The sequence below is a fragment of the Manacus candei genome, unplaced genomic scaffold (genome assembly GCF_025592945.1).
Source record: "Manacus candei isolate 608988 ecotype Guabito, Panama unplaced genomic scaffold, ASM2559294v1 h1tg000015l, whole genome shotgun sequence".
NCBI classification, from domain to species: Eukaryota; Metazoa; Chordata; class Aves; order Passeriformes; family Pipridae; genus Manacus; species Manacus candei.
In genome coordinates this window covers 10,980,260-11,006,036 of record NW_026138063.1, presented here as the reverse complement: position 1 = coordinate 11,006,036, position 25,777 = coordinate 10,980,260, and the positions used below count along the sequence as shown (strand labels likewise).

General features: G+C 42.7%; 1 protein-coding gene across 11 annotated transcripts in view; it reads right to left on the bottom strand.

The window, feature by feature from the left end:
• LPP (LIM domain containing preferred translocation partner in lipoma) overlaps window positions 1-25,777 on the bottom strand; it is a 331,679-nt gene that overhangs the window by 109,189 nt on the left and 196,713 nt on the right. For all 11 annotated transcript variants that reach the window (XM_051782312.1, XM_051782316.1, XM_051782313.1 and 8 more), the window contains one exon: window positions 18,184-18,858. In XM_051782312.1, the coding sequence (XP_051638272.1) occupies window positions 18,184-18,858 (675 nt within the window). The remainder of the gene's footprint in view (window positions 1-18,183; window positions 18,859-25,777) is intronic.

The following is a 25,777-nucleotide window of genomic DNA, read 5'->3' as shown; positions in this document are numbered from 1 at the left end:
TAACAGATTTAGGAATAACAATGTCAAGTATGGAAAAGTAAAAGTCAGGAAGATTATTCAAAGCTTTTGACAAGGTTTGCAGTCATTTCCCTGTGGTTTCTTGTTTCTCTCACACTTAGCAGAAGAGATGCATGCTAGAGCTCTGTCAAAAGCCTTCAGAGTCACTCTAGCCTAAATTCGGAGCACAGGGGTTCCTAAGCACTGTCCTGTGCAATCACAGAATCATAGAATCAACTGGGTTGGAAAAGACCTCTGAGATCATCAAGTCCATAACCATCCCAAAGCTGCACTTGTTTGCAGCAGACATCAATCCTTAGTGTCCTGCTTTCTCTAGGTCTTCTATTCAGCTTTGATTTGCTCTGGAGCAAACAGGGTTTCTGTGCTTTTTGTGTGATTGTTCCTCTGCTTTAGTCAGTTATTGCTTTTTCCTGCTGAAGCTTTCTGCCTTCTCTTCTTCATACAGGAAATTTTATCAATGGTTCAGAGGGCAACATATTCACCTCTAGAATGATTGCTGGACCAAGGCCTTGCTGTCCTGTTAACATATGTACACTTCATTTCTATCTGGAGCCAAGGATCAGAGAAAGCTGGAAATGGGCAGGCTCTTCCATATGCAAGATCTCTCTGCCTTTTATTTGCATCTTAGGTGCTGTAAGGAAATAAAGAGACTGAATTTGCCTTGTCCTTCTAAATGCTGCAGGTTCTGCAGCATCTGTCTCATAGCCAGCCCTACAAACAGTAGCAAATGCTGTTCATACGTGTATATCTCCGGAGAAACTGTGTTCAGTAATACATCTGAGAGAGGAGACTTTTCAAAGGGGATGCAAAATAAACTGCTTGACCCCCTTGTGATCACTGCTGTCAATACATCCTAATGCCACCCCTCCAGGCCAAATCACAATCGTTAACATTCATTATATGGCATCATCTCCTCAGCTCTGGGCATCCCAAAACAGGTAAGAGCAGCTGGGTGTGCTTCTTTTGAAAAGCAGGTGCACAGGCACATCTTCTGAATGCTGCAAGTATGCAAGAGAAAAATAACATTCCCTTTCTTGGAACTTATTTCTGTGGCTGAACAATTCACAAAGAGAAACTGTTAGTGCAAACACTCAAAAGGTCAATCTCTAAATAAACAGAGAGAGAGAGTGATGAAAGGGGTTAGTTGTTATTAATGAAGCTGAGGTGATCACAAGTCAAAAAAAGCAAAGCAGCAATGAAGACAGAGCACTGTGAGCATGCTAGAAATTTTGGCAACATCACATGTGAAGATACAAAAAGCAAAAGTTACATTCCCCAGCCTGAGATGAGACACGCCTCAAAAAAATCCTTCTTTACTTCTCCCTGGGATTGTCAGCTACTTTCACTCAGTTTAGGAGGATCAACAACTTGTTTTGCACTAGAAACAAGCATCAACTCTCCCCACATAAATACTATATTCATACTAAAACAAAGGATGAAAACAAACCTGACTTTCACCTACTACACAAATCTTGCTTTATCTTGAAGCCTGAACGGGATTTCCCTCCAAATCAGATGCACATTTTTCCCTGATATACAATACCAGTAAAACATGGTGTGTAGTTCACACTTAATGAAATCTATATAAAGTCAATTAAGAAAAACAAAAAGCAAACAAACAAAAAAGATGGTGACAATGTTAGACAAATGATAATCGTTGAAAATATTTAGGGAGACTTTGATGACGTAAATCCTGTCTGTAGCTTTCCTATTTTACTGTGTTTACTTTTGGGACTTGCTTGTTTACCACTCATGTGGCAGTGTTACACTGACTATAAAGACATACTTTACAGAAAATGCAGAACTGTAGAAGTTACAGATTAGTTCTTGGCTCTGAGGTGAAATTCAAATCTGATTATGTATCCCAATTAAGAACGGGCTTTCCTATAACGAGCTAAGCTCCAAACATCAGCACAGTCAAAATTTGGTTCTATAGTTTGCAGCTTGACCCTAGGTAAACCTCAAACAGAACCATTTGTGGTTCAAAACAAACAAATAAAAAAAATCCCTTGATGTTTCTGAGTCATCACACTACACTAGTTGCATTTTCAAAGGTGAATTTGTCTCAGTCGGTCAGAGGGCTTTTTGCAGGATCAGTAAGTGCTTTGTGGCATCAAGGACACCACTCCTATGGAGGGAGGACCAATGTGAAAACAGCCATGTGTTCACAACATGCAGAGTTTCATGTGCAAGGCTGAGAGGGCGATTCCAAACTGTTTGGAGCTGGGCCCTGGCTCTCTGAGAACAAGGAGAGCACTTTGATATTCACTTTCCCGTGAATATCAAAACATTTGCTAAAAGGCCTGGATAAAATCTTTCGTCACACACCAGTAAAACCTCTTCATGCCATTGCATATTGTGCTGTATGTCTTGTCCTTTTCCTGCTGGCATCCCTCCAGGACAGTGTAATTAGAAGACATATGGCATGACAAAAGCAAATGATAAGTCAAATACACACAGATCAACGGCCCCAGCTCAACAGGTGCCAGTGTCCCACCAGAAGTGAACAAAGGTACTCAAGTAAGTCAGCAGCTCCCTAGACACTGAATGACAACAGAAAACTCTCCAAGATTGGGACCAAAACAGCTCATGCACTGGTGGGAAAATTAGCAGGTCTCTCAAGAGGCTGATCTGTATAAATGGCACCAGCAGATTTGCAAATGACACTGGTAAGAAGAGAAATGGATACATGCAATGGCCTTCCACCAGACAAAATTGCAGAAACTGGTGAGTCTAACATCTTGGTTTGGGGAAAAAAAACACAACAAAAAAGGACTACTGGTGCTACTGATCAGGGTGATGAGGACACAGGAAAAGAAACAGCAATGAACTTCTGTAACTCACTGCTACAAAAAAATAACCAAGACAAATACTGCTGGATCAACAGAGCATCAAACACGATGGAAGCCTGGCCCTGGTGTTGACCGGTCACCTTTAGGTTAAAACCTATTCATGTTAAAACAAGAACAATGAGGGAAGGAAATGCTGAAGGTCAGCTCTGCAAGGTGCTCAGTGCTTCCAACAGAAGCTGTACAAATTCCTTCTTGTTTCTTAGAAGATACAAGAGAAATGTAGATTGAGAGGGTTCATTCATGAATCAGCAAGTACTAATGTGTGTTGTGGTGGCAAGAAAGTGAAAGCAGAGAGATCAAACAAGCAGGACTGACTATGCCTTCAGCTACACTGAAAGCTTTTCTTGAGGTTTGCTCTGTTAGTGTCATCCACAGGAGGAATTCTGGGCTTGCTGTGTTGTCAGGCTGTCTCTGCCTTTGGACTAAGACAAGGTAGGGGATAAACTTACATGCTGTGTGGACAGTGCTATCTCCTAATAAACAAGACAATCAAAGGATTAATTGAGATAACATTTTACTAAAGGCAGCTGTGACCGCTGGCTGTCCCCTTTCCCTTGGGCTCTGAAACAAGAAGACAAGGCAGCTGTGCTCTGATGTGCAAACACACACACACTCAAACCCACCCATGTTTGCTCTGCTCACTGCCCCGTGCCTGTGCATCCCGGCCAGAGAGGCCATGTCATTCTGTAGCATCACTTGAAAGACATCCTGACTTCAGCTCCCGGCCTAGGCTTAGCAGTGGTGGCCAGCAGCTCCCAGGAGGACACCCAGACACGGCCCTTTCCCTCAGAGCTTCTCTTGGCAATCCAGTGAAGCAGGAACAAAGGAAAACTGAGAGACTCATTGAAACTTGGATTTGGCGGTTTGGATGGCGTCACAGAAACCCCTCAGACCTTACAGGTGCCACTACAACTTCCCCTTTTCAGGGGAAGCACAGACCACTGCATGGCAAAACCTCTGGGTTCACTTCCCCTCTTCAACACCACTTTCACTTTGGACTTGGGCACGTTAATTAACCCAAACAAAGTTTGGTTTTCACATCTGTATGATGAGTGCCACCTATTCAGAGGCATTCTTAGGGTCCTTCACTGCTTGCACACAGTAGTCTCCAGACTTCTTCCCTTTGGGGCAGATTTAGTGATCCCACCAGAGTTCCTATGAAAGGAGGCTGAACCACCTGAATCGCACATGCCTGGGGCAAACAGGTTGATGGGGGAAATCAGTGTGGAACAGGTCACCCACAGTAACTCCCAGGGGAAAGAAAGGTAATACAGGGTCCAAGCTGTCAAACCAAGCTGGCAAATTCTCTGATTAGGGTATGATAAAGGCTGAAATTAGTCCACTTAAATAATCATGTTTTGGTTGAAAACAACTCATTGCACATGTTCGGCTGAAGGCCGTAAGTCGCAGTCCTCAGCCTTAGCAATTCAAACGTCATGGATAGGAGGCACAAAAGAGCAGAGATCATGGCTGATCAGCCAACACTAAGAACGTGGGTAGAGCTCTGGAAGTGCTATTACCCAGCTTATATTTGCCTACTTACATGTGCATGCATCTGAGTGTTAATATCCCACAGCGAACCTCAGACTAAACGTATGTCAGCAATTGCCAAGTTGCTTCTTTTTCTCAGGTAGGTTTTTATATTCATTCTTGTAGTCCCATGATTTATGAGTACTCATGGTTCTCCCAGCACTCAAGTCTCTTGGGCTCCTGCCAATCTAAACCTACCCAGTGGCAATCACAGAGGTCTGAGGAAAGCTACACACCTTTGCGGAGGAATTGCAGTCTCCTGCAAGTCAAGTGCAAAATCAGTGTTGGGGAAGAAAGGCATCTGCAGAACAGCTGAGGCAGATATGAGCTGATATGAAACCATGAGCAATAAACTCTCATCAGCAAAAGCTCAGTGTAGCTGCCTTGCTCACTGTCATCACAATGCTCTGGATGCTGTATACTGAACCTTATATATATTCATCACTGAGGAGGAGTGAATGGCTGCCACTTGTGCAGAGCGTAAGAGAAGCAGGAAAAAATCTCTGTCCAAGAAAAATAGGATGTGAGATTCAGAGAAATCCTTATGGGAAAAATTAGGAGTAGGGGGCTTGGAAAGAAAGCTTACAAAGAAATACATATCTGTAAAAATGGGCCAAGTTTTCAACATTCTTTCTGCTTCATATCTGTGAGGATGTGAGTTTACAACCAACCCATTCTGATAACTACCTTTGCTCTCTACCTATACTGTCAACAGTCCTTTCTGATGAATCTCACATCACTGGTGGTGTCTGTCCAGAAACAACCCCAATCAGTCACAGACCACTCTCAAAGCCATAGGAATCCCCCCTGAAATGGCTGCATATCCACTGCAGGGTGTCATTTACTAGAGCTGTTGTGTTACAGCATTCCTCTTCCTTCTTATTTACAAGAACTCACACATGGATATCGTTTAATATGGGAAGTAAAATCTCTGTTTCCTCAGAAGCAATATCTCATGAAAGAAAGCATCAAAAAATGTTAAGGCTAGTAAACAGCAGACCAAGCTCTCCTACATACCAGCAGGTACAAGGCGTCGATTCCCCTAGAGCTAACCCTAAAGTCACTGTAGCATCAGAAATAGGTTCAATGTATAATTATTTTAGGCAGGCAGGAAATAATAGAATAGAAGAATATAGGAATAGAATAGAGAATAGGAGAGGCTACTCTATGATTTACTCAGTCTCCTAGCTGTTTCTTGAGAACCCCAGATGACAAATACTATGTTAGCCCCTGATCTATACTCCCAGCTGTTACTAAATCAACAGTTGCTCCAAAGTCAATACAGCTATACCGACATCACTCTGGTCCTATATACATACCACAGAAAGGTAACCTGTATATTACAACTCAAGTGTCTCCATAGGATAAATCAAACTCACTGCTTAAATATTATCCTATATGAATTATGTATATGGACTTCATATATGTGGTGTCATATCTGCTGCAGCTTTTTTGGATGTTTGCTTGTTTCCATTCCTGGTTTCTTGTCTCATTCCAGCAACAGCTGGAATTACTGTACAGAGGTAGCCTGACTCCAGCTGCAAAACAGTTCCTTTCATAAATAAGTTTGTTTTACAGCCTTCTAAAACCAAATGGGGCATAACGTGGCCACCAAATGTCTAATGAACCATCCCAGATTTAACACCAAAGGAAACTGGTTGAACAATCCTGAACACTGGGCAACAACATTTATCCTCTTCCTCATTTCCCACATTCTTTGCATCTGGTTCCTCATAAAACATACAGATGCTACAGTAACAGAAAAGCCCAAGATGCCAGTAGTCATGCCTGATCTCACTGGCCTTTCCCCATGGTTGGCAACAAAATAAAACTGGGACATATGCCACAGTGAGGCACTGTATATTCTTGCTCTAAGTGCACGCACAGTAGATGAGAGAGAGGACAACATTCATCCTAAATCCCACCAAAGCCCTTGATCCAGACAAGGTCAGAACTCTGCATTGTTCCTCAAGGCTAGCATGTATATACCTCACTGCCCTAAAGCTAACTCATTCGTAAAACCATATGACTTGATTAATTAGCTCATTCTCCACCTCTGAGACAGCCTTTTTATCTGCCTGGCACAGGTCCTTGCTATCTGTCTGTCACCAATGGAGGAGAAAGCCATGGGGCTGTTACCCATGTGAGCCTGGCTGGGTTACTTTCTCCCTCTGTGAGTACGAGGAAATGATCATAAAACCCTGATATTGCCATACGCGTTTCAGAGGCTTTGTGAAGAATTTAGTTGAGATTCATAAGAGAGCTCTGATAATATAAAACACTACATGAATGTTAAAAGTTAACTGTTTTTAATAGCCACAGATTTAAGAGAGGTCTTCTCATTTCCATATAAAGGTGCAGAAATATCCTTCATTTCAAATAACCACTGTGCCTGCTGTGAGAGGCTCTGTACATGATTTCCACTGCCTTTCACATAGAAAATAGGAATACTACATTGCATTTATAGACTTTAAAACTAATTTGCAGACACTCAAGTCTCAAAACCCCCTCTGTGATACAGGAAGCAAACATTATACCTGTTTTACAGAGGAAGCTAAGAAGAAAAAAGGTTAAACTACAAAGTCTAGAGCCAGAAAGGAGACATTTGAGAAATCAGGCATGCTAGTAAGGTCTATCTAGACCCACGCTTAATCACTTGTTCTCCTTATTAAACAGTTAACTCTTTTGATCCCAAAATTCTATACAGCAGAGTGTACAAAATATATGGTGAGAGTGGCCACAGCATTTATCTGCATTACCAACATATTTAATCTTCTGTAGATACTTCTGTTGACCACAGAGGGATCCTGGAATTGTATGAGGGCACTTATTCCATTTTCTAACATGTGTGGCAGTAGAAAATTGTTGACAACTAAAAGTTAACCAAACATTTATTTTTAGAACCCAAGTCCAACCTTACAGTGTCTTGTCTCGTAACTACCCATTTCTCCGACATTAAGCTGAGCTACCACACGAGAAAATTGCTAGAATGATAGTATTTCCAGGGCATATTGAGTCACTGTCCAACATCTAAATTGGGAAATAAAATAATTTCTCAGCAACTGGCTGCACAGTGGGAGACAAAGTTTGCAGAAAATCAGGTTGTATAGAAAAATTCAGGTCTCTACTTTAAAACAGGTTCTTCATCACTAAACATGTCTGGGTTTTTTTTAAATTCCCAATGATAGAAAAGCAATTAGGTCCCATGGTATTGATTTCTTGTCATTATCTAGTATTTAGAACAATTATTAAGCAACACTAGCAGAATTATAATGGTGATAACCAGGGAGCAGGAACAGCAGCACCATGGAGACTCAAAAACATGTATCATTTTTTAATCTGATCTATCCTAGAGATGTGCCGTGGTCCTTGCCTGAAGGCTCTTTCTGACTAGTCCCTGGAGAAAGATGCCTATGAACCTCAACCATGCCCACACAGCAGGAATTCCCAGCCCAAGACAGACCACTGTGACTTGCTTCCTGAATGTCCCACGGGGAATGCTAATGTGAAAGAGTAAAAAAGTCCCTAGGGAAGTGTTCTTTTGCTTTTTTAATTTGCATACATTTTTATTTTCTCCCTTGGACGTGCAGGCCCCCACATAATGAATTTAAGCTTCTGACAACAGGCTTTCATAGATCAGGGGAAGTACACCTTAGAATTAATTCGCTGGCACTTCGAATTTGCAGGGTGAAAGCCACTGATCTCAAGCCTGGGATAGCCTGTCCTCGACAGGAAAGCTGTCTATGGTCCCACAGTTAATGATTAACTCCTAAATGGAAGCAGAAGGGCTGATGAGGGTGATGCGGGTTTAAGACTGCATGTCTTTGTATCCTTTTTGAAAGAAGAAACAGATGTTTCCAACCACCACAAACCTCCATTCCACAAATCTCTTGCTCTGGCTGTTACCTTGGGGCAGTAACTTCCAAAAGATGAATTAAAACACAAATTAATTGTTTTGCTGGAAAGTTCAGAAGAGAGTGTGGGGCAGAGTCAGAGGTTGAACGCATTCCCTCACACAGCAGCACGTCTCCTGCCTGCTCAGAAGGCAGAAGACAGCATGAGAAGATCCTGTTCTAACACTGCTTTTTTTTGCTGGTAATCAGGGTCTCCAAGACTGCCAGTTCAACTGGAGAAGAGCCCTGGAAAATCTTCTGCTTTGTCAGCGACATGGTCTCAAGTAAAACCCCATCTCGTCTGTCAAAGTACAGTCTGAATGCTTTCACTAGCATTAATTTAAATTTCTAAACAAACACCAGACCTACCAACTTGTGTAATGCTGAAGAAGTTAATTTTATCTGAGATGTCTGGGTTTTCTCCCTCTTTTTTCTCCCACTTTAAATTGATGCCATCTTGATTTTATTTTTTTTTTAAGGGGGGCATTTTTGAGCACTGCTTGCAGATATGCATTTGTATGCATTTTCCATCTTTTAACTAACGAACAGGAGGGGGAAGAAGTTAATTTTGCTAGCAGCCTGCTGTGATATAAATAAAAATAATAGGTACATTCACAGATTTTGAACTTTTTACAGCCACTGCTGCAAAAAGCAATTTTAATTTATAACCACAGATTCTTGCAAAACATATAACGAAGACATAATAAAATGGAATGTTTATCCTGTGGCTCCCATTAGACTTCTTCCGTTCGATGGTTCTAACTAATGACTTATTTTTCCACTTTTGTATTGGAAGCCTTATTATTGGGCTGCACAGAGCATACCTTATTTGATTTCCCTAGCAATATCTGCACCTCTTGCTGAAGCCTGCAATTAGATGTTCATGAAATAATATTAAAAAGCTGCATAATCTCATCTGTGGTAAAAATTTTTTTAAAAAAAAAAGAAAGAAAGAGAGAAAAAAGCCAGTAACAAATCAGCTCTGTTTGTATAATATTATACTGAGTACAATAGACTAATGTTCACTCCAGTGCATGTGTCCTTTTGACTAACCACTTCTATCTGACAACCTTTTTTTGGCAACAGAACACATTGTACTTTTTGGATAATTGACTGTGGAATATAATGTTGTTTATTCAAAAGCAGGTCACACAGAACTGAGCTTCCAGTTGTCTTTATCCTTTTACCTTTCTTATCTTCATACTGTTTAAATTTATGCTGAATTTCTTTTAATTACAGTAAGGTTTTAATTGCTGTACTGTATTTATTCAGCAGAAGGTGACCTGATGGTGAAATGGTACAGAAAGGTGGGTGGGAAGCTAAATTCAGATTTGAAAATTGTATTTGGACATATTCATTGGAGAGCAACCTCACAAAGAAACAAACACAAGCTCATGCACTCCCAACACCCTCTGTTACCTACAGGGCCATGTCTGCCTGCAATACAACTGCATTGTTTCCCTGTACTGAAAAATCTACTAGAAAGACTCATCCATCACTTGCTCAGTGATCTGGAAATTCTACAGCAGCAAAAGGCCCAATTTTAAGCTTAAGCCTTAGAGGACAAGAACCCTCAGGGAAAGTGATGTGGAAACGTAAAAGTTGTGAAAAGTCTAGATTATGGGAAACAGTTAAGGAAAGGGGTTCAGGAGAAAGTTTTAACTGAAATATTTGAATGAGGTCATGCAAGAATTGATGCATGTTTTGGGATGCAGCCTCAGGGAAGAGAGGTCACAAGTAAGTGTTGCTTAATAGGAGGGAGAAAGGACTTTGATGCAGCAAAAGGAACAGAAAAGTGGCCTTCTAACACAAGCTGGAGAAGGAGATGCTGATCATCAGATCGGGGAAACACAATTGTCATCTGGGACTTTTAAGTCTGCAAGACACTCTTGAAATGGAGGTTTACAATATACAAATGTTGCAGGGCACTTCCTCAGGGAGATTTCCTCTCTTGACCAACTTGGATTGCAAAGTAAAACTCACCAGGCTTCCTGGTGAGAGCCTAGAAGGAATACATCAGTGGCATATACACAGCAGGAGCTTCCTTGTCCACTTAGGGATTTTTCTCCCTGAAAAAGGCATGAGTTTTCTCTTTAAGCTCCTTCACAGTAACAACAGAAAAGAACACGATTCATTTAACGAGCAACCAGCTCTCAAAAAGCTGAAGGAAACCCCTGAAAAAAATATTCTTCAGGTGTTGGCAAAGTAGAGTCTAACTAGGCAATAATGGGATGAAAATTATGACAGCTAATCTGCTGTACTATAGCTCAAGTGCGGTTCCATTTTACTGATGACTAAAGTAATCCTAATACGTCAGGTTAAGTTACTGCCGATTCATTTAAGGAAATTTTGTTTGTTTGTTTAGAAAAAGATTTAATTGGGAGAATGAGTGATACTGACAGTAATACTAATTCATCCGTCTGTACTGGTGCTAAACCACACCGTGGAAAATCCTTGCTAATGCCAGATTGATCAGCTAACACACAGCAGCTCCGCTCTTCTAATTTGTTTTGTGTAGCTGACTTCAGACGGTCCATTTCAATCTGGACTATTTTGAGGATCCATGTGAAAATAAGTCATTGGTCTATTAATGTGGATAAAGAAGCATATGAATATTACTCTGCTACAAGCAAGACATAGTTCATCTGATATTTTTTCCAGCAGAGAGAATACACTGTGTCTGGAACAAAGAAGAAAATGTGACTGGAAAGTTTAGAGCCCTTAAATTAATTCCCTAGACAAAAAGTTGAGGCATCATATTCATAATATCATGTTATGTAACTTGCTCTGGAGCCAGGCAGCTACTAAGTGAAATAGTATGAGTTATAAAAACAAAATATTGTTGTGAAAACAATTTTACAGCTTTATAATTCACTATTATTTTCATTTAAGAACAAAACTGCCAGTGTAATTGCAGATTCTGTTTGCCTTACAGGAGTTCTTTCAGCTTGTGATAGGAAATCTCTTTTTTTTTTTTAACTTCTTTTTTCCCCCAAAGGCTGCTATTAAATTTACTATATTATGTTTCTTTATAGTTATTCAGAGGTAAATCCTAACAGGAAGCCCATTATGTGGACACCTAAGTTAGTTTAGTACCAGAACATTTATGATCAGTAAATGCAACCATATATTAGCAACTATTTCATACTATTACCCTTGGATAAAAAAATATTACATCAGCAGTCATTACAGACTACTTTCTACTCTTTATAACTCAATATCTATTTTAGGTGGGATCCTACATGGCTGCAACTGCTCACTGTGCACCATGACCATTTTCTATCTTGCCTGCTCAAAGAAGTACTAGGCTCAAGAGTCTAGTTGTGCACAACCAGGCCTATCCACAGAGAAATGAGTCAGCTTCTAAATTGTGCACAGCTTCCTACACGAAGTGATCCTTTAGCAATAAACAATTACTATTATATATGTACATGTGCCATTAAGAACTGGATTAAGACCACAAATATGCTTCACAGAGGTCAGCGGGAAAACCACCCAAATGTAGGACGACCCATTCCAAATGACACGGACAAAATATCGCATTACCCAAAGCATCACTATGTTGTGAGCACAGTGACTTCTCTTAACATTGGTACTACCAGTCATAAGCCTAGAGTTTCACACCAACAGGGCAGCCAGAGACCTTCTCATCTCAAACAGAAGAGCCACACAATGACACCAAACTGCTCCATGTCTCCTTTTTCTCCCCAGCTCCCTTAATTGGTGCATAAGCTTGGGCAAGTTTCCCTACCTATTCATGTCCTAGCTTCATTGCAATAAACTTGACAATGACACAGAGGTTATCTGACAGAAGAACAGCTTCCCCACACACTCTGGTGCCTTGGCTTTGAAAGAATTACAATATAGTTGGACTTGAGTGTATTTGAAAAACGGAAGGAAACAGCTCCTCCAGTAATCAGCAGCACCATCACAACAACATGCAGCAGCCAGAGTATGCCTGCAAAATAATTAAGTGGCACTCACTTTTATGGGTGCTGTTTTCTGTACTGAAAGCTGTAAACCAGCAGCAAGGCCAACCATCCTCATCATACTACAGACCAGGTCGTCCCTTAGAGACCTGAGCTCAGCTGGCCCCAGGGTTCAGGCGAGCACCACTACTTGAAAACCAGAGAGCCTTCCCATCAGATGTTCCTTAAGTATAGGGTCACTGCATAAAAATGATCTCAGATCTAAAATTCTTATCTGTTAGACTGTAACGTGGTCTGGCAGTATCTCTCAAGGTAGACACTTGGTTATCAAGAGTTAAACAGTACAGAAACAGAGCCCTTGATTAACTCCAAGGTTGCCCCATGCCTTATCATGTGTGGAGGCATTGTCCTCAGCTTATTTTAAGAAGGAGCAAGAAAGAACATCCAGGTATTATGCCAAAAGCCTCTTTCTCAATTATTCCTCTTATATTAGTAACCCATTGTAGCTGAATAAAGGCTAAAGCTGCAAAAGCTGCATCCTGAAGCTGTAAATTTAAGTTGGTTTCTCAGTATATACTGACCTGACTTATTCTTGTAGCTGCAGGCTCCCTCTTACCTTTAACTTCAAGGTAATTGTTTGGCAACTCTTTGTTTCATTATTTAAGAAAAATATATGATTCCTAAGAGAAAAATCTGATTAATTGCTCTGTCATCAGCTGGTTCCTGCTAGTATATGGAGTGCTTAAATAATAAAAATATAATACAAAGCACAAAGAGTAAAGTTCTCAAATGAAAATGTTAAACACATTTCAAGCCAAGAATTGGGCTCTTCCAAAATTTAGGGTGTAAACCAGACTGTGTTGGGTTCCTGCAGTCAGGATAAGCACATTGTTCTGAGAAACCCCCTTTGTACCTCTTGCCAGCACCTTATCACCTGAAAAAATCCACAAAGATTTCGATGCAGAGATTATAATACCTTGAAGAGGAAAACATCATTCTCAATGCCACAGAGTACTACTAAGTCCTAACTCTGAGCTTCTCATTGTTAGACACCATTGCCTTCTTCCCCTCCTCCTCATTTTAACAGAAGCAACAGCATTTAATTTAATCCACCCAGAAGCAATGAGAGAGTCAGCAGCTGATATACAGCTAGTGCTGGTTAGAACTCTGAATTACTGTTTTGTGAAGAATGTCAACATTTTGACATTTGTTGCTATTCTCAGGGTAGAAAGGAACTACATATTCATCTGGAAATTTTGAAATGTCACACTGAACTCGCAAATTTAACTCTGAATTTCAGAATTTCACCTTCTACTTCATTTTACATTAGCTTTCAGTCTTTTTTAAGTTATTAAATGCCAAAGTAGAGTATTTTAAATAAGCCTTTTTAATTCTACTTTGTTCTGCTTTATTTTAGCATATTAAAGCTATGGGAAGCCACTGTCCCACACTGACAGAAAACCAACTTCAACCATCATTTTACTCTGTCTCCAAATTCCATCCAGTGGAAATTTCTGACACTTGACTTTTGCGAAGAAGACACTTGGGTGGAGACACAAAATTTTTGGTGAGAAGCAGTATACAAGCTGCCTACCTTTCTCCACCAAGTCAAAAGCAACACTAAGAAAGAATATATCCCTGTGACAGCAGGAGGGAATCTGGCAGACTGCATTTATTCATCTGCAGAGAACAAAAAATTTCTAGCCACTAGATTAACAGCAAACAGCAAGTGAATTAGTCTCAGTTCAAACACAGGTGCCGGAGGTATCCACTTTATGTGAGTGATGGCAGACTGTAAAAATTATTAAACCAGTACCAGACAAGTGCATCAGTCATAGCAAAGGACACCAGTGAGCATATGTTTCTGAGGCAAAGATGAAACTTCCAAGTGAATGTCTCCATCACAGGTATTAAATCAGTGGAAAAACTGGCAAAAGCTGTGTAAAATGAGAAAACAGTGAGCCATCATAGTCCTTTTTGGGCACTGCAAGCTTCATGAGACTGTGAAGGTGCTGGGTGCAGCAGGCAGAAAAGAAACCACCTCCAGCAGCGCAGAAACGATGCAGTGGCCGAGGTCTGCTAATCACGAGTGGTCACCACCACCAAAACCATGCCAAAAGCATAAGCTGCCTTATGATTTCCAACTGTCTCTCTACTTTTCATGGTGCTAACCTCAAAAGGTACACAACACTGAAGGGTCATGTGAAGAGGAGGCCACTGATGGCTCTTTATGTGTGAAGGGGGACAGTGGGACCGGTGGTTGGTTTGGGCTGACCAGGTTAAGGAACTCGTGCACTTGTGCCATGTCAGGGAGAACAGACACAGCTACTGCAGGAACACTGCTCCCTTTCTCCTTCTAGAAAATCTGTAGCAAAGGAGCATGGATTTGGATGCTGCACTAAATCAGAGCTACAAGACATTTCTGTCCTCACTGAATTGGTAAATTGTTCTCAAGAGGTCAGTGCGTTTGTTAAGATTTCCCCCATTCTGGACCAAAACCACAAGCTCTCTCAAATTACTTCAGTGGTACCCAGTTTGGATGTTGAAAATGTGCAGGTTCCTTTATGAAGGAATGTGGTTCCCCAAGCCTATGAGTAGAAGAAGGAGAATAGCTGGGATCTGAGACCTAGGAAGAACAGACCTCCCAATGGCCACCCCTCAAATACACCAGGAGATATATGAGGTTCCTGAGAGGTTCGCAAAATCTACCTGAGAGACATGTAATAGTGTCTCAAAAACACTCAAACACGACCAAAAGCAGTAAAAGGACCTAGACCTATTTCAAGATATGAGAGCTCAACAAAGGTATTTAGTGTCTCACCAGTCCAGCGCAGAAACATTTGATGATAGCTAAGCTGGTCGGTGGTGGGAGTTTTATCAACCCTGCTTTGGCCACAGGGTAAAGTTTCAGTAATTCTCCATGACAGCAATGTGCTTTGTCATTTGTCCACTGCGGACATTGTGGTGCCAGAAATCAGTGCACCTAATGGGCCACTCTGATCTTGGGCACTTCGGTCTTCGGGAGGGAGAAGTTAAAAGAGCGGCTACAGATTTTGACTTGGTCTGAGTAGGCACAGCACTGCTGGCAAAAAGTACAGGAGTAGTTGATCGTGTCACATGTTTCTGTGATGGTCTCATGAGAGCTCTGCTGCTGCTTCTACAGAAATCCCCACCACCTACCATCCAGAGGAGAAAGCTCCTGAGGTTTTTCAGCCCTTGAAGCACATGGAGGTTTAAATGAGGACATGCACTTCACCAGATCATTTCCTAACTAGGACTTGGGCACTAATGCTAGACGGGGTGCTGCGAAAGACTAAAATGCCCAGAGGTTTCACATGCATGATTCTCACTCCATAACTGGCCCAAGGACAGAATGCAATGCAGAGTTGTGAGTGAGTAAAACTCATTGTTCTCAGCAGGCTTTAAGAACCAGTACAGATTATTTGCTGTTCCCATACCAATCCAGATTTATTTTGGATCAGCAGCGACTTCAACATGATTAGTACACAGCAAAAAGCACTGAGCCACAATGCCATGGACCTCCTTCTAGCCAGAATGCCAAATATATACTTTTTTTTTGACCCTTTAAAAGCCGTTAACAAATTAAATGAAAAATTTAACCTCTCAAAGTGATGGATCATATTAGAATTAAGAACTATGAACTTTTAATCTGCTACAATATCCTTAACGTGTTGCACACAAAGTGCATTCAAGATAAAGAATGTACTATTTTGAATACATTTAGAAATTGGTTTATATTTTAAAATCATTCCCTTGCAAGAAATAAAATTCCTAAAGGTCGTCTTGCATTTTATGTGATATGCACTTCTTATCCTGAATTCTCAAATCTATTTCCTTAACTGAAAGACCTCAAACCAACCTTGAAAAGGCAAAACACACCAAAATGCAGAAGCCAGTTGCGTTCAGGAAAATAAGTTAACATTCATATTGTAGCCAAGTCAAATTACAGTGACAGTTCTATCAGATATCTGGCTCTCATATAGCCTTTCTTTTTTTTTTTTCCTTTTAAATAAAATAATTCCAAATGTTGATTTTATGAATTACTTAGCCTGCAGAGGAAGAGAACAGCACGCAGTATGCTTTATTACTGAGCATTTCCTGTAAAGACTCTTAGATCACCTTCAATTCTTCATCAATTAAACTATATATGTTACAAAGCAACAATTGAGCAGAATCTGCCACCAATATCTTACAGAAGATTTGTAAGCTAAAAAGTGAAATAGGTAACAACACAGTTATTTAGTAAGTTGGATGAGAAAGAAAGTTTCTGGAGGGATTTATCACCAAGCAAATAATAGTCTGTTCTGCAGAACTGAAATTATTTTTATAGAGATATTTATGAAGTATTTCTGCATGTGTATTTGCAAATGCCACGTGCACACACACACAAACATATATATAAAAATATATATATGCAAACATGAAACCCCAAACTTGAGCTAAATTAAACTGTCCCTTCAGCTTTGTAATGCAAATGAGACTAACAGGCTTGTGCTGTTTGTGGTTCAAGATGATTTGCGTTTCCATAGAGATGCTGACTGAACTACAGTTTTTAAATTTTTTATATATATAAGCTTACTTGTATCTATAAAAGTCTAAATATGGATCTGCTGTACCTCAGCATTTCCTCAGTGACTCCAATGGAACCACAACAATTTACACCAGTTAAGGCTATGTGCAAATTTTGTGTCTTTGTGACTTTTCAGTTTAAGCTCTATGCTAAGTACTTGCAGAGCTGAGAGTTTGCTGTTTCTCTCCCTAGTCCTAAGCTTCTTGGTAAGGAAGGGAAAGAAAAGAGAAAAAGCAGTTTCTTAGCTGCTAGTAGATAATATTTTAAGGACTTGTGTAATTTCTTGCCCTCTCTAAACTGCCTAGAGGAACATCTTTGCCTTCAAAAGTTCCCACTGCCAGGAAACCTGGAATTCAAGGAAGATCGTCTGTGTGCTGTTAAGAGAAGGAAATAACAAGAGGACAGAGTTTCTGCTATGTATCAGAAGCTTTTTCCCCTTTCCCTGTCAGCACCCACAAGCTCAAGAGCAGGATGTGCTCAGACATGCCAGGGTGGGCCTGGGCAGCGATGGTGTCACTGTCTCCCTGCCTCACCCTTCAGTGGAGACTCAGCTTGTCATGCACCAGGGCCCTGCAAAGCTACAGTGCCTGTGTGCCCCCAGAGCCACATTAAAGACTTCAACCAGCAGAAGTGACAAAAGCCAGACAGGGTCAGCTTGAGCAGAGAAACCAGGCAGACCAGTTTAACTTTCTATTTCAACTTGACTTCACTTTATGAGGTCCGGGCACTGGTTGAAGTGGATGGAGGCCACCCAGCATATCATCACCGGAGAAGAAAACCAGAGCTAAGCTCTGTGGGAACTCATTTCCATGTGGTTTCAGTGATAAGTGATCTTTGAACAGCAACACACCAGAGGACAACCTCCACAATCACTCTGAACCACAGTCAAAACCATCCTCCTGTGTACCTCCCATCTGCCTGAGGAGAGGGAGGATTACGAATTGAACCAGGGTTCAACTCAGGTCTACAAGCACATGGAGCAGAAGCTCTCATCCAGCCCCTCACTTCATCTTGGGAGGGCCCAGAAGAGAAGACCCCAGTGCAGCGATGCTGTACGGAGGCATGGCCAGGGAGCTCCTTGGGCAATGGTATGTCACAGGAACAAAGCCTCCCTCCTGCCTGTGGGGTGACACCATACCTCCACATGTTACACTGGCTCACACTTCAAGGCTGATGGCTTTTCTAAGCCCCCACAAAGCCTCTTTTCAAAGCAGATGAGACGTCCCTATTTCCAGCTTTTAGAAGCCATACAGAGGAAGACCTGCCCCACATCCCCAATGGCACCACTTTCCCTTTCAGGGAGGGTCCCAGGCCACGTTCAGCCATGCGGCTCTCCAATCCCCTGGGGGGTGAGCACCCACATCTCCTACCTTCTGCTGCAGGGTGGGTGGCTGCGGGGCCAGCACCGGGTCAGTGATATACGTCTTCTTAGTGCCTGGCGGCTGGTAGAGGCCAGGAGGAGCCTGGCCCATGGCATTACTAGCAGGATACGCTGGCTCAGCCTTCCAGGAGCTCTGTGGCACATAGGGTGCTTCGGAGCCGTTCCTTCCTCCGTACCCCCCGTAGTAGGGGTCCTGGTAGCGGCCCTGCGGAGGTGCGTATCCATAGGCGGGCTCCGCAGGCCGGGCGGGCGGTGGAGCGTAGCCGTAGTCGGGCCCGTGGGGCTGAGGCGCTCCATACTGTGGGGCAGCGGGCTGGCGGGATGGCGGGGCCGCGTAGGGCTGGCCGTGCCCGAGGCTGCCATAGTGCACGGGCTGCGGGCCGGGCGGCTGGTAGTGTGGGCTGGGCTGTGCCGTCCTCACCTGGACGTTGAAGGCCGGGCGGCTGGGTGTGGAGGCCGTGGCGTAGGAGGCCGGCACTGGCTGCGGCTTCAGGGTGCCCACGGGAGTGACCGGGATGGGCGCCGGCTGCCCTGGGCCCTTGGCCGTGGACTTTTTGGTGGCGGTCAGCGGAGGCTGGTTGGGGATGATCATCCGCTTGTGGCCAGTAACAGGGGTAGACACGGATGGGGTGGTGGCGGCGGAGCTGCTCGAGGTCCCGGAGGCCTGGGGAGTAAGGAAAGAGAGACACAGCGTCAGCAGGAGGGGCCTCTCAGGCGCCAGATCAAGCAGCGAGGGGTTAGGTTGGAAAGAGGGATTTACAGTAACATCTGTGCAGCAACTCAAACTGCTTAGGAAAGCAGGAATGTACCTGAGACCATGCATTATAAAATGGTAATAGCAACCTTCCCTTGCTCTGACAGAACAGGGACAGCACCACGGCAGTCGAGCAGAACTGCCGTGCGTGGCATTTCATCTCTCCTTGGAGTTTCCTCCTCTGCCTCCAAACAAACAACCAAACAAACAAACTAAAAGATAATATATGAAAAAAAAAAAGGGGAGACTCATTGGAAAATAATCAGGGGAAACTCCAGGCATTTCTTTGAAAATGAGAGTGTTTTGAAAAAGAGAGAAAATGAGATTATAGTCTCTATGGAAACATGAAATTCCTTGGGTCCCTAGAGGACCTGTAGGGTTCTGCCCCAATACAGGAGCACCTTTAACTGTGCAGGAGGCGGCAGGGTGGGATGGCCTAAAAGTAGGTCCCAAACTGTAAGAATCAACTTAAATCAAAGCCGAACATGGAGGTGTCCCTACCCTGGATGTGCTGGTTGAAAACCTGGAGTGACCCTAGAGAAAGCAAATGTTACACATGGTTTATCAAAGGGCAGGAAGGTGGGTAGGATTCCCAAGAGCTTCAGAAGTCAGCTCCCACCATGGCAGTCATGTAACTCTGCACCAGTGCCCCAGGCACAGCTGGGGCAGCCAGGGAAGAGGATCACAGTAAATGCTGCTGTTGCCTGCAACTTGGCCATGGAATGAAGCTTTGGTGCAGTGACGCCGACCTCATAGGCACTGTACATCCTTCAGTCTAATGCACTTGTTTGTTGGTTTACCTTGCATTTAAATGTTCAAAAACATCAGTGTGAAAAGGCATCTTTGTTAAAAAACTAATAAAGTGAAACAGTTTCTGAAGAACATTGAAGAACTTTAAGTTTTTTCACTAAATCAAAGAAGAGGAAACTTGAACTTCCGGAGTTTAGGATTAGGTAAAATTTCTTGTCTCTTTATTTTCCTTTATTCTGAAAGAGTATCTGAATTTTATGCATTCCTATACAGAGATGGATTAAAGTGAAGACATGCAATTTGACTGCACCTAACACTATAATTATACAAGGTTATATTCCATCCAAACTTCCTGCACCAGGCTTGATCTCATCCATGATCTGCTTGAAAACCTACAAGTTCACAGCAGCCCAAAGTCAGACCAGCTCAGCTCTCACCCATGGTTATGTTCACTCTAAGGCATGTGCCACCTTTCTCTAAATGACCAATGTCATATTTGTCCTCAGTGTTCCTGCTTTATGCTGGCACCCTGACCTCTACCTACTGCCCCATCACCCTCTTGCCAGGGAGAGCGGGGTGGGGGCTCTTCTGGACACCCTACACACGGGTTGTACCTGGTCCAGAGAAATCCTCTGCCTGGTCAGCAGGTGGCGACAGTCAATTGCTGCCAAACCACCCAGGGCAGTGGCTGGAGAGGAACTTGAACCACCCATGGCCCTGAGCCTCCAAGGCTTCCAAACTCATCTTCCATAGAAGGTGGGAGAAAGTAGGACACTGCCCCTCAAACATTTGGCAACCACCTCACATGAAGAAAAGGGAGATAAGCGCAAGCCACTCAACTTCTAGTCCACAGACCACAAGCAAACCTACCAAAGGGATAAGGAAGCTCTACCACCCAACTGGTAGCTCTTTTCCTTTTTTTGCTGATGCACTGGTAAAGACCTTATTCCTGCAAAGACCTTATACCTGCAGGGCAAACCTCCCCTGACAGCAAACCTCCCACGAGGAAACACTATAAATCATCAAGAGAACCCAAGCAAATAAGAGCACCAATCTGTTTTAAGAGATGTAAAAGGTGTGTATGAAGAGCTGGGGAATAATAAGGCAGAAAATTTCTGCTAGAGAAAAAACATCTAAATGTATTCACACCCTGACCTTGCTAACACATCCATGACAAGCAGCACATGGACAGACTGAATAGATTTTGAAACTGAGAGCAAGGAAGAGCTGAATAGTGTCTCAGTTGAACTGCAAGGGCAGAGACAGGTTAAGGGTCTGCAGCCTATCATTAATACTGCTCTATTCTTCTATTTCTGAAACACCTGAAGATGAGCAGGCATTTCTCCATCCCTGAATCAGAGCAGAACTACACCAGTATTCACTGCTAGCAAGAAAACTTGTTTTCTGTCAGAATTGTTCTCCCATGTCAGGTTGGCATTTATGCCTGGGAGTGTCAGAAACTTTCCCATTTCCTCGCCTATTTCATTCTTGCAAATGACAGTAGTTTGTCCACTTACTGTAATGGGATGAAAGGTCTACAACATGGCACTGTGTAATTACCACCAGAAAAGCATTTTTCTTTTCCATGTGAAGAGGGAGAAGGTAGATAATATTATAAAGACAATGGTCTAGCAGAGAGAGAGGGAAAGACCAAACCAAAACAACATAAATGAACCCTATTCATCACATTATATATTTCTGAATGCAGACTCCAGAAGCAGGTGACGACAGATCTCAACAAAGCTCTCGTGATGAAAGTCTATCCTATCCCAAGAACTGGGGGACTTCAATCTTACATATAAACATCCACATAACATTTCACTTAATGTGCTGATGCCAGTGTCCTGCCTGGACTGGAATATACCCTAAGAATGAATTATAAACTCTCCAAAAAAAACCCAAACCTCCAGTCTACTGTCTGGCACTGAGCAGCTCCTGTGTTTGATGCTACAAAGAAGATGAGCTGGGAGTGTCCCCTCCTGCACCAGAACCCAGTGAAGGAAAGTGCCAAGTTGAGGGTGCCTGGGCCAGAGGCCAAGCTTTGCCATCAACTTCACAGTGAAGGCTTGAGTTAACAAGTACCAGCTGCACTGTGGCATCAAACCACAGGCTGCCTTGAGGAGGAGGAAGTTTGCATCAGTAGGAGTCCCCAGAGGCACCCTATGTGACTCATTCTGAATTCCTCTGAGGGCTCTGGGCAAGTGTGTGATGAAAGCTGGGTTTTGGGGGGGGAGGTGTAAGGCTAGCTGATGTGATGTAGTAGAGAAATGGGACAGGTTGGAGGGAGTTTACCACTACTAGAGCACTGATGATTTAGAGGGACACAGAGTGGCTGTAGCTCTTAAGCAAGGGCACAGGTGAGGTATCATCATAAATCCTCTGCCCTTTTACCTGGGAGAGAGAAGGGCGGCCACAGTCCAACCGTACGCTCAAATATCACCTCAGGCTTAAACCTCTAGATTACTAATGGATTAAGAAAAGACTTTTTAAATGCACATGAACTATGGGCAAGATTCCTGCTCTGAGGATAAGAATGTGTGGAAGGATGAGAAAAGGGTACACAGATACCACCGGGAAGAGAGATTTCAACAGATGTCTGGAAGGCACTAGGAGGATAGGAGGGATGGATGAGGCTATAAGGATGCCAGGTAGATGGAGTAATGAACAGAAAGCTGGTAAGGCCTATCTACATCACTGGGTACAGTCCTAGCAAAACAGATGATTGTCACAAATGTTTCATCCAAGTGAATCCATAGAACTTCTACCAGCACAACAAAGTAGACTCATCCAAAAGCACATTAAAGTGATAGCCCAGAGGCATGAAAACAAACAGAAATAGGAAAAAGAAAACAGAGAAAGGCAAAGGGAGGATTCATAGGAGTACAGGTATCCCTTTCTTCAGCAGCTCCTGGACAGCTCATTTCAAAACCATATTGCATTTGCATGTGACTATCGCAGCCAAACATGCTCTCTGACATCCTCTATGGGCTGTTTTCAGAGGAAGACAGGCTTTCCTCTGCTCACCATGCCCTGATGAAACTGTCTGACACACTTCGCAAGTGCAAATTAGAACCATGCTACTTACCATCAACCCCTTCTTGCAAATTCATATTTGCAAAGAGAGTAAACTAGAAACCCCAGGTGTTGATAACACAGAGTTGTTAAGAGAAACTAGAGTAGGAAGGAGTTAAATTCAGAACCTCATCTACCACAAGCATTATAATACAAAATCTTTTTTTTAATGGGAAAGCACAAGAGCCTTGCTTAAACACAGATGGAAGTACCTAAATGTACTGCCTCTTCTACAAATGAATTATCCAGCAGTTCAAATAAAGGTGAACTAATACTGACAAAATCAAGTAAAACTCAATCAATGTGGGAGGAAAAAACCCCCAAAACGCTTCAACTAAAAAATGTTAGCACGTATAACCATGAGGGGAAAAATTTTGCTTGGCAACTCCTGCTCTGTCTTCTTAAATGTGGATAAAGTTTATAAGCATTTGCAGGAGTTTCTTGTACCAACCATCATAGGAGAAGTCTATGGTGTTGTGATAAAACCATGCTGTCCAAGGGGTCTGACTGTCAAAGGTGGGTGTCTGGATTCAAAGCTACCTTGGTGGGGAAACCTGAAATCCTGAGTATCAGCGACTTTTCATTCTATAGAAATTATTTACAGAGATCTTAAATTAAATTCAATGTATATCTACAACTAAAAAGTCATCACATGGGTACTAGGGATAAAGCCTGTTGTTCTACAGAAATTAATCTATCATTCTATACCATTTTTTGGGCTTAAACCTTAAAAAGAGTAGAGAATAACCACAGTCTACAGCAGAAGCATGATTCTCTATGATCAGCTGGAAGCCTTATGAAAAGGACTTGATCGTCCTTTTATTTTGTGCATTTGTAGCGTAACTTTTATAGAATCCCTTCAGTTACTCAAGTTTCACAGACTGGATCAAAAATGCCAACACAAAGTTTATCATATTCTATTCAATTCTCCAGGCATTTTTCATTAAGGTACAGTTGAATAGCTTTAGCCCTTTAGCTGTCAGATTATCAGATATAAAGATACATTACTCTAGCTCAGTGGTTTTCAACCTTTATGCTCAGCAGCCCCCAAACGTTTGTTTTTCAGAAGACACAAGCTCCTTTATGGAGAAAGTTAATCTATTGACAATAAACATGGGGTTCTAAGTTACCTTCCATTGAATTCTTCTTAGTTATCTTGGGAGTAATCCATAGACCCCCAGGGTTTGCAGAGCAGAGGTTGAGAACCTCTAGCTGGGGCTGCCTTTTTCAGGCATTTCAGTCACTAATTACTCCAGGATAGGAATGAAACAACCCTTCTTCCTCGAAAGGCAGAAACCTGGCAACTACCGGTGGGCTGAACCCAAGATGCAGCGTTCTCAGGGGGCTGCCACTTCAATGGGCCAGTGCAGCATTCTTCCTAACTCAGTTGCATGGTCCACCTACACAAGCTGGACTGAAACACACGGCCAGCTCAGGATGTGCCAGCTGAAATCTTTTAAGTATCAATCAGTGGTGGTGGCAGTTGAAGGCCTGGGCAGGAAAGGCAGTGAAGGGTGTAAAATTAACTTGGTTTCTCCTAACTCCAGTGATGGGCATTCACCTTGGCTAGCTGGAGGTGCTTAAAGCTCTCTCTCTCTGAAATGTACCTCCACGGGGTCATTTATCCTATTCTAATACTGAAGCCTAAAACAGCAGAGATGAATCATCCACTGGGGGAATCTACTTCACTGACTGTAAAAGAAGCATAAAAACAGGCAAGACAAGTCACTGAATATTTAGACAGCACAAGTTAGTGGAGACAAATTCCACAATAAGCAGGTAATTTTGATGTGACTGTAAGAAGCACAGATCCCTTTCCCCTGCATTAAGTGCACTGCCACTCAAGCTCAGTTAGTGCAGCACACCAAAGGGAGTGCCAACAGCTCAGATGATCTGCCAGGATCCTGCCATGCCACGTAGCCAATGCATGACCAAGGGGCTGTGCTGCAAGTGTATTTCTAGTGTACGAAGGCGGGTGACACAAGTGAGACACCCTTTCCCACCTCCTTTTCCATCTCCATGCTGAACAGTGGCTCTTGCTAGAACTGGAGCTGCTGCTTTGCCAGGAGCAGCAGCTGGACTGAGCCTCCCTCCTGCCTGAGGTAGCAAATCTCACCTCCCCCTCAATTTGGGAAGGATAACCCTTGAGAAAAATCAAATACTCTGCTTTGAAACCTGGGCCTTTAGGTACTTGAAAATGTGAACTGGCATTTTAGGGGGTTTCCTGACGTGCAGACACATTTAACTCCTGCTGACTTCAAATTCTGTATTTGAACAAGCTGCCTTGCTAGTGATAATGTAAGGCCAGGTTCCCCTGAATGTATCCTCTTTTTCTGTCTGAAATAACATCTGAGTGAAAAGGAGAAATCTGGCCTTTCATTTGGGACTTGTAGATGCCTGGAGTCCTGGTAGAGCTCCAGCTGGGTTGCTTAATGTCCAGAGATCTTGGGCAGATGCACTGCTCCCATTTAGCATACCTGATGTGTTTTCAATATACATCATTCTCTGGCCTTCTTTATAATGTCCAGACAGTTCAAGCACGCTGAGGACACATCTCTGCAACTATGCACACTCTGCTATGTCGTGCACACAGCTTAGTTGCTAACACAGATTTCTTCAAGTGTCAAAGAATCCAGTCCAAAGTTTTGAAGATTGGGCCAAACCTTAAACCCCTCAGCCAAAACACGTTTGTAATCAGAGGAAGTTTTTCTTTAGAGTTTCATCATTCTCTCATTTCTAGTTTGCAGCTGACAAGCAAGTGTCACAGATATATGGACTGTGCATGGATCAGCAGCCACACTCATACTTCACAGATGTGGGATTCAGTTTGTTGGCTTGGTCACCAGCAGCTAAAAAGGTACTCAAACAGACTGCTCCTAGGCATTGTACCAAAAGAAGAAGAGGAGAAATCTAATAAAGTGTTCATCTCTGGTTCCCAAATGAAGAGAATACCTTACGAATCCCATAAAGTGTTACAAGAGCACAACTGCTTCTGAGCTTTGATCTG